The sequence below is a fragment of the Vespula vulgaris genome, chromosome 1 (genome assembly GCF_905475345.1).
Source record: "Vespula vulgaris chromosome 1, iyVesVulg1.1, whole genome shotgun sequence".
Taxonomy (NCBI): domain Eukaryota; kingdom Metazoa; phylum Arthropoda; class Insecta; order Hymenoptera; family Vespidae; genus Vespula; species Vespula vulgaris.
The window spans coordinates 11,285,600-11,302,565 of NC_066586.1; the positions used below are offsets into that span (position 1 = coordinate 11,285,600).

At 28.8% G+C, this 16,966-nt stretch overlaps 2 protein-coding genes across 4 annotated transcripts in view; both read right to left on the reverse strand.

Annotated features, from left to right (window-relative positions):
* LOC127064951 (focal adhesion kinase 1) overlaps positions 1–6,199 on the reverse strand; it is an 82,762-nt gene extending 76,563 nt beyond the window's left edge. The window contains exon 1 of one of the 2 annotated variants that reach the window (XM_050996728.1): positions 5,847–6,199. The gene's annotated coding sequence lies outside the window, so the exon portion shown is untranslated. Of the gene's footprint in view, positions 1–5,303; positions 5,791–5,846 lie in introns of those variants that run through there. The other variant, XM_050996737.1, reaches the window with a different exon arrangement.
* Positions 6,200–6,761: 562 nt separating this feature from the next.
* The window catches only part of LOC127065109 (agrin), a 47,441-nt gene continuing 37,236 nt past the window's right edge, over positions 6,762–16,966 (reverse strand). For both annotated transcript variants that reach the window (XM_050997032.1, XM_050997040.1), the window contains 8 exons: positions 16,392–16,508; positions 15,382–15,691; positions 14,308–14,451; positions 13,235–13,405; positions 10,670–10,834; positions 10,359–10,481; positions 9,601–9,777; positions 6,762–8,912 (listed from right to left, as the gene is read on the reverse strand). In XM_050997032.1, coding sequence (XP_050852989.1) covers positions 8,681–8,912; positions 9,601–9,777; positions 10,359–10,481; positions 10,670–10,834; positions 13,235–13,405; positions 14,308–14,451; positions 15,382–15,691; positions 16,392–16,508 — 1,439 coding nt within the window. In that variant the 3' untranslated portion in view covers positions 6,762–8,680. The remainder of the gene's footprint in view (positions 8,913–9,600; positions 9,778–10,358; positions 10,482–10,669; positions 10,835–13,234; positions 13,406–14,307; positions 14,452–15,381; positions 15,692–16,391; positions 16,509–16,966) is intronic.

Here is a 16,966-nt window from a genome sequence, read left to right on the forward strand (position 1 = left end):
CATTAAAGTATATTATCTTATTTATATCTTTGTCTTATTTCATGTACGATTTTCTCATACAATTTATATGATAATAACAATAAAGAAGCTCATTGCGTAGATATATACGTGTATTATACGTGGCTTGTATATGGCAATTACATTACGTCATCAAGCCGATTCGTTTGCGAATTATCGTGCTTTCTTTTCTTGTATAAAATTAGAGAAAAAAGAGAGAAAGAGAGAGAAAAAGAAAGACAAACAGAGAATATGAAAGAGAGAGAGAAAGATAAAGATCCAGAAAAAAAACGAGATTTCCGCAGCGTCAATGAAAAAATTTTACTCGGCCTAATAAAAAGCGATAGACCATTGAAAATAGACCGACAAACGATATAAAAAGGAATTAAAAAAAAAAATAGAGAGAGAAATATACAAGAGGAAACTAGCGGAAAGGAGGTTTATTGGTGAGAGCACATCCAGAATGCAATTAAAAAAAGAAAAAAAAAAAAAACAGGAAAAAAGAAGAAAAAAATCCTGTGCCGGATATACAAAGAAAAAAAACTATAGAACGTGTTTTCGAATGAATTAAAATCTACTATGATGTTCCCGTTATTGTAGATGAAATGATAAAAAATAAAAGAAAAATTAAATGCTTTACATAGAAAAAAATATCGTAAAATAACTAAAAAATAAATAAATAAGTAAGTAAATAAATAAAAGAAAAATTAAATGCTTTACCTTACATAGAAAAAAATATCGTAAGATAACTAAAAAAAAAAAAAAATAAATAAATAAATAAATAAATAAATAAATAATTTTCTGGGATATACACGTATTTCAACAATGAGGAGTACGTGCTTGCTATTTTAATTATAATAGTTAAAATTTATATGTTTGAAAATAAAATAATGTAGAATACAAACATTTTCCTAATATTAGTTAGTTACAATTTAAGAAAAAGTAATGTTGAGATCGCTTTCATAAATAAAAACTGATAACGTTGAAAACATGATATAAAAAAAAATAAAATAAAATAAAACTAAAATTAATTGCATAAATAAAAGGAAACGAAAAAAAAAAGAAAAGAAAAGAAAAGAACAAATGGATCACGCTTATAGCACGTGCATGTACATAATATTATATATTGTTTATATTCGTTTATTATATATATTATAGAAATTTATTTATTTTTTCTTTTCCACTTTTTTTCTCTTTCTTTAATATTTCCTTTAATATTTTTTATTGAAGGTATCACGAAAAATAATTATCGATGAAACGATAAAATATCAATTGTTTTAAGAAATAAATTCGTGGAAAAGAAATCCTTGGAGGATGATTTTTTTATTTTATTTCTGTATCTCTCTCTCTCTCTCTCTCTCTCTCTCTCTGGCCTTACATCACACGCCATTCCGTTTCGCCTTGGCACGACATACTGCATCAATAACGTAATCCCGTTGCGGAAGGAACGAGCCATTCGCATTTGTTACATGACATCGCTTATTGGACTATGTCGGGCAATGCAGCTATACAAGAAAAAATATTTGTGCGCAATACCTTCTCTCTCTCTCTCTTTCTCTTTTTCTCTATCTGTTTCTTTCTTTCTTTATTTTTTTTTTCTTTTTACCTCGAGATTCCAGGCGCATAAAACAATCTCCTTTCGCATATATACGATATACCTATTCTAATATTTTTTTACCTTCGGCAAAGATGGAATTCCAGTTATTCGTTTCTCTCCTAGGTCTCTATTGTTTTTACCCTTTTTCTGTAATATATTTACCGTGCGCCATGTTTCCATTTCAATTTACAATGGCACACTACAAAGTAGGAACACTGTCATATTTTTTTACCGAGACATTAAATGTATTATTAATTCGTCAGTAAAATTATTAATCCGTTAATAAATCTAAAATAATTTTAACACACGTTCTTCATACAATTTAATGTATCGTTATGAATTTAGAGTATTACGAACTACGATACTATCTTTTTTTCTTTTTCTTTTTCTTTTCAAATATTTACATACGTACGTACTCGATAGATAGTATATATAATTTCTTTCTTCTTTCTGTTTTTGAAAAATTAAAAACAAAAAAAATATCATGCAATAAAGAGACGTTCAATACTTAAGTACATAACTGTCATCGATTACTATTACCGATTATTGTTGATATTTTAATACGTAACATTTTCTAGAGAAATCATCGTTCAAGATTTATCATCCATCGAGACGTTTAAATCTCGTATAAATATAATCGTTCAAGATTACTCTTCCTCCGTAACACTTTGGTACACATACAAACATTCATCCATAAATATTCAAGAGACCAGATTGGATAACTCCAGTCTCGTGCTAGAACCATTCGTTCCCTGTACTTCGCTCGCGTTATCACAAAATTCTCTCAACTTCGGTACGGTAGCTTACATCACGATTATCTACTAAAGCAAATTTTAAGAAAGCGACCAAGCTGGCGTGAAAAAGCAAAGATAAAACGATCAAACATGAGCCACGCAGTCACGATTTCTCTCTCTCTCTCTCTCTCTCTTTTTTTTCTTCTCTTTCTTCTTTTTCTTCTCCTTTTTCATTTCCTTTTTCTTTCTTTTTTTCTCTCATAAAGTACCGAAATACATTTTCTTGAGATATGACAAGAAGTTACCCACGTTCGAACGATCAAGAAAAGGGAACAATCTAGATGGGAGCAATCAAAAGGAAACGAACGAAGGAGAAAAGAAAGTAAGAAAAGGAAAAGGGAAAGGAAAAGGGAAAAAAAAGAAAAAAGAAAAAGAAAGAAAATGGAATGAGATGAGATGAAAAGAGTAAAAGAATCTCTGAGTCAACTGATCGACAAATAGTTTTGATCGATAGAAACTGTGTGAGGTATTTTTCACCTATTGTTCAAACTGCATTCGATTAATCTGAATGCAATATAAGTCACGTATAAATGAATGCATGTATCCAATGTGCGAATATAATAGGTTCATACACATAAATATAAAACATGTCTTGTTTACAACATTTACATACATATGTGAACTAAATATGTATATATATAGGTATATACGATAAGGAGACTTAAGTATTCCATTATGTATATACAATTTATATATACATATATATATATATATTAAATATATTTTTATAAATAAAATTTATAAAAATATATTTAACAAATAAATTATATTTATAAATTAAATATACGTATATATATATTTCATTTACATACGTGTATGCGGATAAATTAAATAATATTAGTTATACATATACATATGCATGTACATATATATATATATATATATATATATATATATATATATAATGTATATAATATATATATATATAAGATCTATAAATATATCTATAAATATATTATAATTAATATAGTAATATATTGTTTTTAGAAAAATTTAAGTTATAATGAAAACAAATAATCTGTATCTAATAATACCCAAGCATCATTGGTCTTCCTTTTTAAACAATTTTTCTGAAATTATCCCTTTTATATATTCAAGTGTATATATACAAACTTATATATATATATATATATATATATATATATATATATATATATATTATAAACATACACTTTATATATATACTTTATATACACAAAAACGCTTATATAAAATTAGTGTATATATACACTCTCTTTCTCTCTATATGTTTCTTATACAACCTTCTTCATCCATGATGTAAAAAAATGTCTTCTCAATGAATAATCAGTCAACGCGTGACTGATAAACAAGACACGAGAAATCGTTGTAACTCGTAACTCCTCTGCAATATCCTTCGGCGAACGTCGTGAATTAAATCGATCGTGAGAAGAATTTGAGCTATTTTTCGTTTATCTTCGATTTCAACGTTTTCATCAATAAGATAACTTTTGATCGTTCGAATTTGTAAAAAATATTTCTTAAATTATTACATCTAGAATGTTAAAAAAGATAAAAAGAATCCATTCTTTAAAAATATTTTTATTCGTTGATAGAATTTTTTCAAAGAAAGATTATTCTCTGAAAATTTTATCAACATATTTCTAAAATTGACGAAATTGGAGCTATTTGAAGTCGACCTTGACGAGTTTAACATCACATGTAAGTACATTAAACTTTAATCGTTGTTTTCTGCAAACTATGTTTCCCATATTTTTCCGATGATATCTTGTAAACTACTAAACTTATATGAAGGAAATCTGGCACGAACATCTTTTTAATCTTTGCCATACGGAAATGTTTTTTAAAGACCGTAGTTTTTTTTTTTTAATCATTAAAAAACTATCGAATTTTTTTTTTAATCACAAATCACATGATAAATCCAATCCCTATATGTATATATAAATTCGATCACTAATATTTTTATGTTGAAAATAAATTAAAAATCGACCGCGAAGGATTCATTTTTTCTAAATGTAATTAAAGGGCTTTTTAATTTTTTTTAATTTTTGATAATACTCTGAGGAAATATTATTAACATCGCATACTCTCTACAAAACAACTCTGCTTGGTTCGATATCGACAATCCGAAAAAAACAATCGATTTTTGAAATTTCGTAAAAAAAGAAAACAAATCATAAAACAACTTTATTTGATATCGTCTATATATGCATAACCCTTTAAAGGGTCAAAGAGATGTATAATGTATTTCTTCTGTAATTTGTTCATTTTTATTAAAGAAAAAAAAATAAAGAAAAATACAAAATCTTCTTATGTCATCGTATCATAAATAACGATTAATAAATCTGAAAAAATTAATTGACTTTCTATAAATTCAAAATGCGCGCCATCGGGCACGCTCGATAAGCAAAGAATCGCGCAATGCAGCCGTAGAAAGTATCGATTTCTCGAGGAATAAATTTAAATCTTGTTGCGAAGCGAGAAAAGTAATATATATATATATATATATATATATATATATATATATATTGCTTATATATATATATATATGTATGTATATATATTCACTCGGAAGAGAGAAGAACTTTAATATTATATACATACGTACATAAACCATCAACTCCAGGAATAACATAAATAATATAAAGGTCATTGGTCCCTTTCGAAATCAATATTCGCGCCACTTGATCGAGTAAAATAGTTCCACTTGAAATTTACGAATAATAAACCATTTATTTTATGACGATCTTTATTAAATGTTAATCGATCTCGAAAATATCGATCACATAACCTCGTAATAAAAGTAATAATATAAATTAAATATATATATACATATATATATAGACAAAAGTAATTAATACTTATTTCATAAATATTATTATAAAAGAGGATTCTACTTACTAACATACACATCATACATAGATACATATACATACGTGAAAAACAGGAACACCACGAAACTGGCGCACACGTTCGTTCAGTTTCAGGTACGTACATATATTGAAAATCACACGGGAAGATATAACGAAAGAGAAAGAGAGACAGACAGACAAAGAGAGAGAGAGCGAGAGAGAGAGAGAGAGAGAAACAAAACTCGTCCTCGAGAAGTTTAAAACGACAAACGTTCGTTGGCCGAGCGTCGAACGACGCAACGAGAAGGCCGAAGCAACGTTTTATGTAATACGATTCGCGTAATCTCGAACTTCTCTCTCTTTCTTTCTGTTTATCTCTCTCTTTCTCTCTCTCTCTCTCTCTCTCTCTCTCTCTCTCTCTCTCTCCTATCCTATCCTCTTTCCCCGGCACGAGCTTCGTTCTTACGACGAGACACTCAAAGATGGCCTCTCCCGCCGTTCTTGCTACGCTCATGTTAAACCCCCTCCTTTCATATAGACAATGTCCATCGACGACACTTTATCGACAACGGACTCGACGAATTTTAATAAATAATAAAGAAAACATCTTTTATATTTATTACTTACGATAACTCTGTCGTTGTTCTCGATGCAACGTGTTGATTTAACAGCTCTCCGACAGTCTTATTTTTCTCTCTTCCTTCTGATTCGTCGATGATATCCTCACACCCCCTGATCTCGCCGTTTTCAAGAGGGCCACGCGTTATCGTAAGAGATTTTCTTTCGACACCTTCGAAGCAATTGCGTTAACGGATCTATTATTCTCATGAATACTTAATAATCTACGTAGTAAAGAACAATCGGAGAGAACCGCGTAAAATGTAACGAAGGATACGCGACGATCACGTATGATTTCGATCGGCTGCGATCAGTTGTCGTAAACACTGAGCGCCATGTTTTTTCGGCACCTGTCAATAGCGGTACACCGAAGCGCCATCTGTACACGTTCCGACTACCCGGCATACGTGGCGCCGTCTGACGCTGAAAAATCGAACTTAGTATTCACGTTAGCGAACGTAACCTGTTTGAACGACTCGCACTAAACTTCGTTTATCGATCTTTTCTTACTTTCTTTTTTCCTAAGACAAAATTAATATTATATTTTATATAAGAATTTTATATATCAGACGTCGTATTTGTCTCGTTCTAATAGAAAATTTAAGTCGAATTAAATGTTATTCGTTAAACGTTTCACTCGTAAATTTATCTCGCCATTTCTTAATCGGTAATGTCGAATGAAACGAATACCTTCGAAATCGAATATCAAATTTCCTTGGTTCAAACGTAAGTACGTCTTTCGAATACTTTCGATAAATATTATTATTAATGTTTCTCCGACATAAGTTTCTTCGTTATCTCCAAGTATTCTAAGAATATAAGATAAACGTTAATGTTTATAAAATAAACGTTAACAAAAGAAAGAATGACTATTTAGAAATAATAGAACTTCCGAGAGGCGTATAAACTTGTTTATGAAAATGCTTTCGTATCTTAAAATATACGTATATGGTTTATTATTGACAAGCGTGTACACAATGTTAGTTTCGATACAAAAAAGGATCCTCGCGTGTTCGATAAAATAAATTAAAGACATGATAATGATTAATAATAATACATAATATTAATTATAATATGAACACACATCGCATTATCATCGGAAGTTTATGTTAAACTGGAAAGTTTCTTTTCTTCCTTACTTCGAAAAACGTAGTTTACTGTTTACGTTGTTACATCGATTAGAAGGAGAAATACATCGCTTAAAACGAGAATCATAGTTGTATGTATTTATATACGTGTGTATGTATGTATATAAGTATGTATTTATGTATGCATGTGTGTATGTCTACATACATAGGTGAAAAATCGTGTATAAAGAAACTTATAAAGAGACACAGAGAGAAATATCTTTCGATAGAATAAATAATAATGATTTTCTATAATTAGTAGAACTCTAGGAATCTAACATAAATAAAATAATGATTCTATTCTCTTCGCGGATGAGAAATCTTTTTAAAAGCCTACGTGTTTATACGCGATTCTTGATCCTTCCTCGCACGATCCTTCGTCAAACTTGGCACGTCGTGATTGTTCGTCGCGAAAGATCGGAATGACGCTAAAGCACGATATTTGAAGAAATAAATACGAGGGATAAGGAGTGGGGGAAAGTGAATGACGAAAGATACTTTTCGACCTTTGATTGTGTTCGTGAATCGTCGAAGATTATGATATATTAATATTTTTGTTTAATTACTTTAATTTTTAACTTCGATAAGCATAACGACTTTCTTCGAAAAGAAAAGAGAAATCTTTTTTAACCCTTTAATGCATGATTATTTTCTTTTAGAAATTTTTATACATACGTATGTGTATATATATATATATATATATATATATATATATATATATATGTATGTATGTATGTATGTATGTATGTATATACATACTTTTTATTTTTACATAGGTAAATAATCTATATATAGATAAAATATTTATAATATATTTTTTATATAATATTTAAATAAAAAATAATTAGATATATTATCATAATTTTTCGAAGAATTTGAATTTATTAAGAAACTAAATTTTTGTGCTACATAGGTTACAATATGTCGTAACGTATGTATTGTCACGTACACATACCTACACACGCATTTGAGGGTTAATTTTTTAAAAACATTATACATCGAAAGTACGACATCGTACGATGATTCACGAATGTGTTCGCAAAAGATCGACTAAACGATAGATCCGACAAAGCGATCAAGTATAGTATAGCGATTCTATTAAAAGTCGATTATCTAACGGCTTTCAACGATAATATGTATCTTTATTAACTTGGCAAGATTTTCAATATTATGAAATTTATCATTTTCTCTTGGCAAGCTCATTTAAAGTATTAATAGATAAAGATTTTCTCTTTGAATGAAATTGATCGAACGACATGGAATAATAATTAGTCGACCGATTTCGTCGTTCAAAAGATTTTTCTTTTTTTCCTTCACATTTCTTTTATAAATACGATACTGCGCGCCTTAAAATTTTTTTACAAATTAATATATTACGTTATACACATCGTCGAATCTCTCAAAATCACATTTTTCGAAAGACGAGGCGCGATCATTTACATATATCTAAAGATCGATCGACGAAACGGATCGTTTCGTAAAGATTTCAAGGACAATTTTCTTTTAGTATAGTATCGCCGATCGATCTCTCTTCGATGTAGCCCGGTACGTATTTTTATTATTATTTTTATTAATATTAATATTAATATTATTATTATTATTATTATTATTATTATTATTATTAATATTATTATTATTATTATTACTTTTTTTTCTTTCTCAAATCGATTTCCTCAATCAATATATCGATTGATTTAACGTCGATCGAACGTCGAATTAATACAAATAATTTTTCGGTTCCTCCGTTGGTTGGCCACAAACACCGTGATACTTTTTAGAGACGAGGCTTCTGCTACGGCAATTTTCTATTTCCAAGAAACACTCGTTGCTATAGGTCATTCCGTCGGTGCCACAAACTGGATCGTAATATGGTGGACAGATCTTTTGACAGCCACGGAACAAGAAACCTTGAACGCATCGTTTCATTGGTACCACGTACACGTGTTTCCTAAAATGATATTTAACGTTTCAAATATATTAATCGCAGCAAATATATTAATTACAATTCATATTTCTTTTGAAATATCTAATACCTAATGATCGTTCCAAAAAATGAATAAAAAAATTTTCATAAATCGTAAAAAATAGATTGTTACAATATATAGTCAATGTTTATCCTGAAAAATTAATAACAGAGATGTTAGGAAACAAGATTATTAGTGTAACGTATAGTTAGTATTAATTCCTAATTATAGCTTAAAAAAATTAATGAAACTAATGAATATAATTGGTAACACCTACACGTGTTACCTAAAATGATATTTAACGTTTCAAATATATTAATTAAAATTCATATTTCTTTAGAAATATCTAACATATAATGATCATTCCAACAAGTGAATAAAGAAACTTTTATGAATCGTTACTATAGATTGTTACAATAAATAGTTAATGTTTATTTTGAAAAAGTAATAAAAGAATTGTTACAAAAAAATTATTAGAAATACAATTAATTACAGAACAATTAATTACATTAGAAATACAATTAAAGAAATACAATTAATATTAATTCTTAATTATAGTTTTAAAAAATGAATAACATTAATAATAAAATTAATAAGAAATAAAAATAATTATGACCTATATTTAAAATAATAATGATTGTTAGGAGTAACTATGTTAAAGTATTAGCTTACCCGCAATTGTCCCTCTTCATTTCACACTCGTTACGATAAAGCTTGTTATCCGAACCGCAAACGAATTGACGTTCTCCACTACAAATTTGATTACAAAGCGCTGTGGTACGACAATGCTGAGCAGGAACTTGAACTACCCTCTGACCACATGTCTCGTGGCGAAGATGGCAAAGCGAGCTTTGAACAAAACGGATCAATTGTACTAATTCAATATTATAAGTATTAAAATATTTTCTCAAAAATCCTCACTAGATTTGTAAATATTCTACTACCGTTTTAATCGATTAAAAAAAAATCATTATTTCCTAAACGACTAAATATTTATACGACAATTTATAAATAAGTATATATAAATAATCTATACAAATATACTAAAATACATTAATATATATTAATTAATATTTGTTATTCTAATACTTTCTACTAATGCATTAATTAATATTAATATAAAATATATAGTATATAAATTAATAAATTGGTACAGAGTAATATGATAGTATATATTCATATAAATACGTTATAGTTATACTGATGTATACTTGTATTCTATTATAAAGTATATTTTTTCAATATATATATAAAAAATAAATTATTTGGATACTGCAAGAAAATAATAAATAAGTATATTGATATAGGAACACTGAAAACTATGATATATTTTTCTCTCTATATCGAAATCAAAATTAGGAACCCTCTTAAATTTATCAAATGAGATTCTTAACGAGAGTCGATTTAAAGGAAATAAAATTTTTAATCACCGATAAACGTTCCCGTCGCTTCCACAAACTGGTTCCTCTGGCACTTCGTTGCAATCTTCAGGACACTCTTCTATTTCCTTCAAGGTCGTACATTCGCCAACATGAGCCAATTGGATACCCTTCCTAAAAAGGGTTACCATAAAAAATCAAGATTAATTCATCGGTCGTTTTATTTCTTTTTTCATTCTTCTTTTTTCTTTTTTTTTACTTTTCTTTCATTAGTTCGATGCGCTTCTTTGGTAGACACAAATCAAATCGAATACGAATTTTACCTATTAGAAAATATTTTATTTTTATTTTATGCTACTCACAGACAGATCGCTACGTTCAAGTGACATTGATTTGGATATGTACTAGCGTCGCTTCCACAGACCGGATCCACTTCGTTTCCACAACGTTGCTGTTGCTTCATGCACTTCGTTAAACGTGGCCGACACTTCTCGAAGTCCACTACGGTCACCTTCCTTCTAGCTTGCCTGTTGAACCGTTCAACCGATTTAACATAAACTCTTTTTTTCTTAACTTACTTCGTATTGCTTTTAATTATATGATTTTTTTTTTTTTTAATATTTTATATCGTTTCTTGATAAAGAATTTTTTCTTCTTTTCTTTCCTTTTTAATTATAACGACACCCTTCGTTCAATTGCCTTCTATATATAGTTTGCCTGTTAGATTAAATTCAAGCGATTCAACGTAATTCCCTTTTTCCTAATTTACTTTGTATTCTTTTGAATTAATTATATAATTTTGTTCAATCGTTTACTATCGTTTACCTATGTGATTTTTTTTTCCACTGTAACAAGTGTCCTTCGTCTGACTTGTTATCATATATAAAAATTAATATATTGTATAAATTTGTTGTCAGAGATACGTCTAGTCCCGACGTTGGATGAAGAGAAGATCAAAGTAAACAGGACGTTACTTGAAATATTTTATTTCGTTGGTTAAACGTCGAACGTTCGAACATGGTTCATCTTCAAGTTGAGTGGACACGTTTGACCTTCAACCAGCATCATCGTAATGTGTTAGCAAAGAGTTCAACCGGTGTGTATACCCATACGTTGCATCAAAGCGTTAACGTTCGACGTCAAAACGGTTTAGAGTGTCTGTTCGAGCGGAAGAAGGCTCGTTTCGAACAGTTATTGTACACTGAACTGAAGGTACGTATTTAACATCTCTTCGATAAAATGTTTCATAAATGTTCATCTGATTCTTTATCTGCGTAGGCGCCTGCACGCGCGCGCGACTCTACTTTCTGTATTATGTGTGTTTACGTGTCGAATTTGTCGTTCATATATTTCTTCTCATAACAAGTAATGTGTCTTACATAATCAAATTTTCTTGAATCTTTTCTTAAGGAAAGTTCTTCAAAATAACAAACTTAAATCTATAAAATAGCTATTTTCAAATTTATACAAATAGCTATTATATATATGAAAGAAGCTATCTAATAATTTTTAAGATTAAGAAAGTAATATTTAAACTTCTAAAAGTTTCCTCAATTTTCTCACTTACAATTCTACAAGTTCTTATTCTTTTGAGAATTCTATAGATAAAAATGGTATTATCTTTATTGATTCAAAATGTATATTACTATTACAGTGATTATAGAGAATAGAAATATTGGGTTGATTCATAAGTAATCGTGATTATAAACAAATGCTGTTATTTATTAGGTCAATAATAAAATTTTAAATATTAGAATAATAAGTGGCAGTAATTCTGATACTTAATTGTTTATACCGATCAAAATAGTCATTTATTTTACAAAATATTCAGAATTGATTAATAAAAATATCGATCAAATAAGTAGAAGTGATAAGTAGTTTACATAATAATGATAAAAGTTTAATAAGTTTAATATCTATTATAATCATTATTATAAAGTTATGATAGTGAAGAAAGTTTATTATAATAAAGTGGCTCTTATTTATGAATCAACTGAATAGCTATATAAAATAGTGAAAGTGAAAATTCTTATTATGATATCATATTTATTAGATTGGTACGTATATAAGTATTTCTTTATTGATTATTTAAAATGATATTTATATTCATTGATCAACCCGATACTTTCAATATTCTAGTTCAAAATACATAAATCGAAAAAAAAGATTAATAATAGAGATGAAAAAATTAGAATTTATTCCATATTTATCAAAATTCTTAGAAATGAAAGAACGAGTGAATCTATATCTATATAAATTTCTAACGAATAATTTAAAAAGTTTAACTAACTGAAATAATTAGAAATAAATAGTTCGGAAACAGTTATAAAACTAAAATATATAATATAAGAAATATAATTGTAAAATTAAATTATATAATATAAGAAATAATATTTGGGAAAAATTTCCTAACTGAGAAGATGTACGCATAATTATTTAATTAGAAAAAAAAAAGATAGTTAAATTATGCTCACGTTTCAATGAATCAATTTCTTTCAGAGACTTCTTCAGAAAACTCACTAAATTACACGATTAATGTCTTTCATGTTTAAAATATATTTAAACAATCCAAACAAAGTAGAGAAAATCAAATAATTTTCTACAATGTAGAAATATAAAAATATATTTAAATAATAATAATAATAATAATAATGACAGAATATTATGTTCAAATCATATAATAAAAATCAATAAGTTATTTATTTGTTTAATTATATATTAAACATATAAATTTAATTATATATGTTAAGTACTTGAAAACTACAACTTTTCAAACTAAACTCTAAAACTTTTTAAACGATTAAAAAAAAATATTTATATAATATATATATTACATGGGAATTGTTTTGATCACTTTTCTAAATTTTTTCTATTGATCATAAAACTTTTCTATTTCTCACGTTCAATGTTAAAAGCAATTCACTCACCCGCAGTTGAGCATCTGCATTTCGCACTCGTTCCTATAGATATTTCCGTCCGATCCACAGATCGGTACTTCCGGCTCGTGCCTACAGTCGAGCGGACACGCGTTCGACTGACTTCCGGATGTCCGTTCTCGCGACACACAGAATGACATTGGCACTTCAAACACGTGCTTTCTAAAAAGATATTTCAAACGATTTATCGAATGTAAACGAATACTTCAAAGAAATCTTCGACCAGTTTCAAATATTCATTAATATCCGTCATTATTGAAACTCTATCGAACGTTCGTTAATCCCTAAATGCGTTACATATATACGATATATCAATAAATTTAACGTAATGTAATTCGCAAATTTTAAATAAATGAAAAAAAGAAGAGAATTACAAATCATTGTAAAAATCAAAAAAGAATCAAAAAGGAAGATAAATAAATTATTCGTTAAAGGTTTAACACTCGTGATATATCGTAACGAAACAGAATAATATTATATCACTTCTTTTTTTAAATACGCGAGATTATTTAATAATTAAGAGATTATTAATAACGATCGATCAATGATACTCACACTTATATATAAATATAATACATAAATAATTCATGATAAAATTATCTAACAAAAAAACCTATCCAACGAACATATTCGTAAAGAATACTATTCGAACGTAGAACATTACATCCCTTCGTTCTAATAAACCAACGAAACTTTATGAGAAATGTATATAAAACGACTAACGAACGTTCGGAAGAAACGTATGTATGTGCTTGCAACGTTAACGAAGTAGGTACACGAAGTGGCTCGTTAATAACGAAGCACGTTTACTAACTGAGGGAAGAGAAAGAGGAAGAGCAAAGATAAAGAGGAGAAGGAAGGAAGAGAAGTAAGGTAGTTCGAAGGACCCCATGAGACTTTCCTTTAGCTTACATTTACCTTCGGGCAAAATGTAAATTACGATGTTATATATATATTATATATATACTAGGTAGGTAGGTAGGTAGGTAGGTAGCTAGGTAGATAGGTAGATAATATACCGTAATAGTTGTAATCCTAGTGGAAACTAGGATTTCTGTTCTTACCCGCAATTCTTAGCTCGCATTTTGCAGGTGTTCGCATAGAGGATACCGTCGCTACCACAGGCTGGCTTAGCACCACGCCAACACGATTCACGACAATGTCTTGTGGTCTGGCAATGTTTCTTATTCGTACGCACGACTCCTTGTCTGTTGAAGAAAAATATAAAAAAGTAAAAAAGAAAGAAAGAAAAAAAGAAAAGATAAAAATCCGATTCGATTAGCGCGACTCTTCGTTGCTAACCCGTCGAATAACTTCTTTCTCTTTCTTTCTCTCTCTATCTCTCTCTCTGTCTCTCTATCTATCTGTCTCTTTCTCTCTTTCTTTCTATCTCTTATTGCAACGAGCTATTCGAAGTCCCTCTAGGTTTTGCCTTCTCTTTGAAAACTAATACCGGTACTTCGTAAAGCGTTATCTTTGGAATGTACTTCCTTCAGGCAATAGCACATATAATGTATATATATATATATACACATATATATGTATATATACATTCTTTTTTGGATCGAAAATGTCCGACCTTTATCGTTGAGATGAATTTTACTCAAAGAACAATAGTTTATTTTCTCAAAGCGATTATTTATATGTATATGTATGAGAGAAAAATAATTATTTTACGTTTAATTATCGCATTTTTTTAAATTCTTGTCTCGATTAATTATGTATTAATTATTAATTTAAGATATGTGTGTCTATATATACATATATATATATATATATATGCATACACTTATATAACACTAATATTCAAGTTATCAGTGTAAATTAATTTTCTTAAAACAACACAGCTTTACTATTTCTATCAACAATAAATATTACAATGTAAAACAGATTGATTAATATTTCATCATAAATGTAACATATATTAATCTAATATATTCTTATATTAAAGGAATTTTCCAGAAGATCATTATTAATTTAAATTAATTTCATTTCAAACGATGACAAAATATGTTTGCCAGTTTCATAAATAATACTTATTATTATAAAATAATGTAAAAATAAATTTCGATCAAGGATCTAATTTCGAAGCAAAGAAGAGAAAATTTTGTTTCTTTTTTATTATTTTTTGTTCATACCCGCATGTGAGTAACTTCATTTGACAAGTCGACTTGTAAACGTTGCCATCGCTACCGCATACGGGACCATCGAGTGGTGCAAAATCGCACGAAACCGGACAGTTTTCTCTGTGAGCAGAAATATTATTGCATGGTCCAAGATGCGAGAGCTCGATTCCCACCCTGCAGATTTCGACTCTGATCATGCATTTGTTGAGATAAGTTCGACCATCGGTACCGCATACCGGATCCTGATCGCCGGAACAACGATGCTCGCACTTGCTGCCCGATGACCTCAAGCAAGCAGTTTTCTCTGTCGCCATAGTCACTCCTGAACAGAATTGTCACTTTTATTTGTTAAGCTTAAATATTAACGAACAACATCGCCATCTCATATAATTTGAACTACTACAAATATTTTTTCTAATATTTTCTTTTTATCCCGCAAATATAATATAAATTCGTGATAAGACGTCTTCATTACGAAACGATCTCACTTTTATTATTTTTCGTTGTTATTATTAATTAAGTAATTTTTTTTTTCTTTTCATCTTTGACATGCTATATATTTTTTATTATTAATTATTTAGACTTTGAAATTCTATAAAAGTTTGTTTGAATAATATTTCTAAGAAATCTTTTCAATATATTTAATCCTGTAAATTTGTTCATGTAGTATTATTTACATTAAAAAAATATATATAATACATATATATATTTATATTTATATTATAAAACTATATATTCGTAATATATAATATATATTTATATATAATAATAATTCGTATTCTTGATACATAATACACCAACATGTGTATTAAAACTGTAAAGCATACAATTATCTTAATGTAACATTTTTATTATATTTATCGGAAAATAGGCTTGAAATCTAATTGATATGAAAAAGCAGTTGGACCGGAATTAAGAAGCTATATAGAAACACGGTGACGATAGCAAATGATGAAAATGGAGCGTGTGCATATTAACGTGCGAGAAACGAGCTATAATGAATGTAATTAACAACTCCTTACCCTTTCCACACATCTTCTTCCGCATTTCACACTGGGAAGCATATATGATACCGTCGCTGCCGCATACTGGCTCCCCGCTTGGTGGACATATCCGGGGACACGCGCCGGACACATAATCTGCAAAAACAAAAAAATAAGAAGAAAAGAAAAATAAATAAATAAATAAAACAAAGAAAAGAAGAAATAAAGCATACACAAGAAAAAAAAGAAAGAAAAACCAAAAAAAAAATCGATTCCGGTTATTATGATACGAAAGAGATATATTACGACCGAGAGAAGGTCTTTTACAAAGTCGATCCTACAGGATTCGTACCGGTAAGTGGGATCTCTTGTTGAGAATTTCAGTCGTAAATATCAGTGCAATTCAATTTTTCATGTCGACCGAGAAACGAAGCGGCAGATACTTATATATACATACTTGTGTGTGTATGTGTATGCGTATATGTATGTATGTATGCATACATATATAGAGAGGCAATTAACTCGAGATGCATCTAAAATGAGACGACCGTTACTCTGTTTTATTATTACCCATCAAAATCGCGCTCTACCTTGCTTTGCCCTTTATCTCTCTC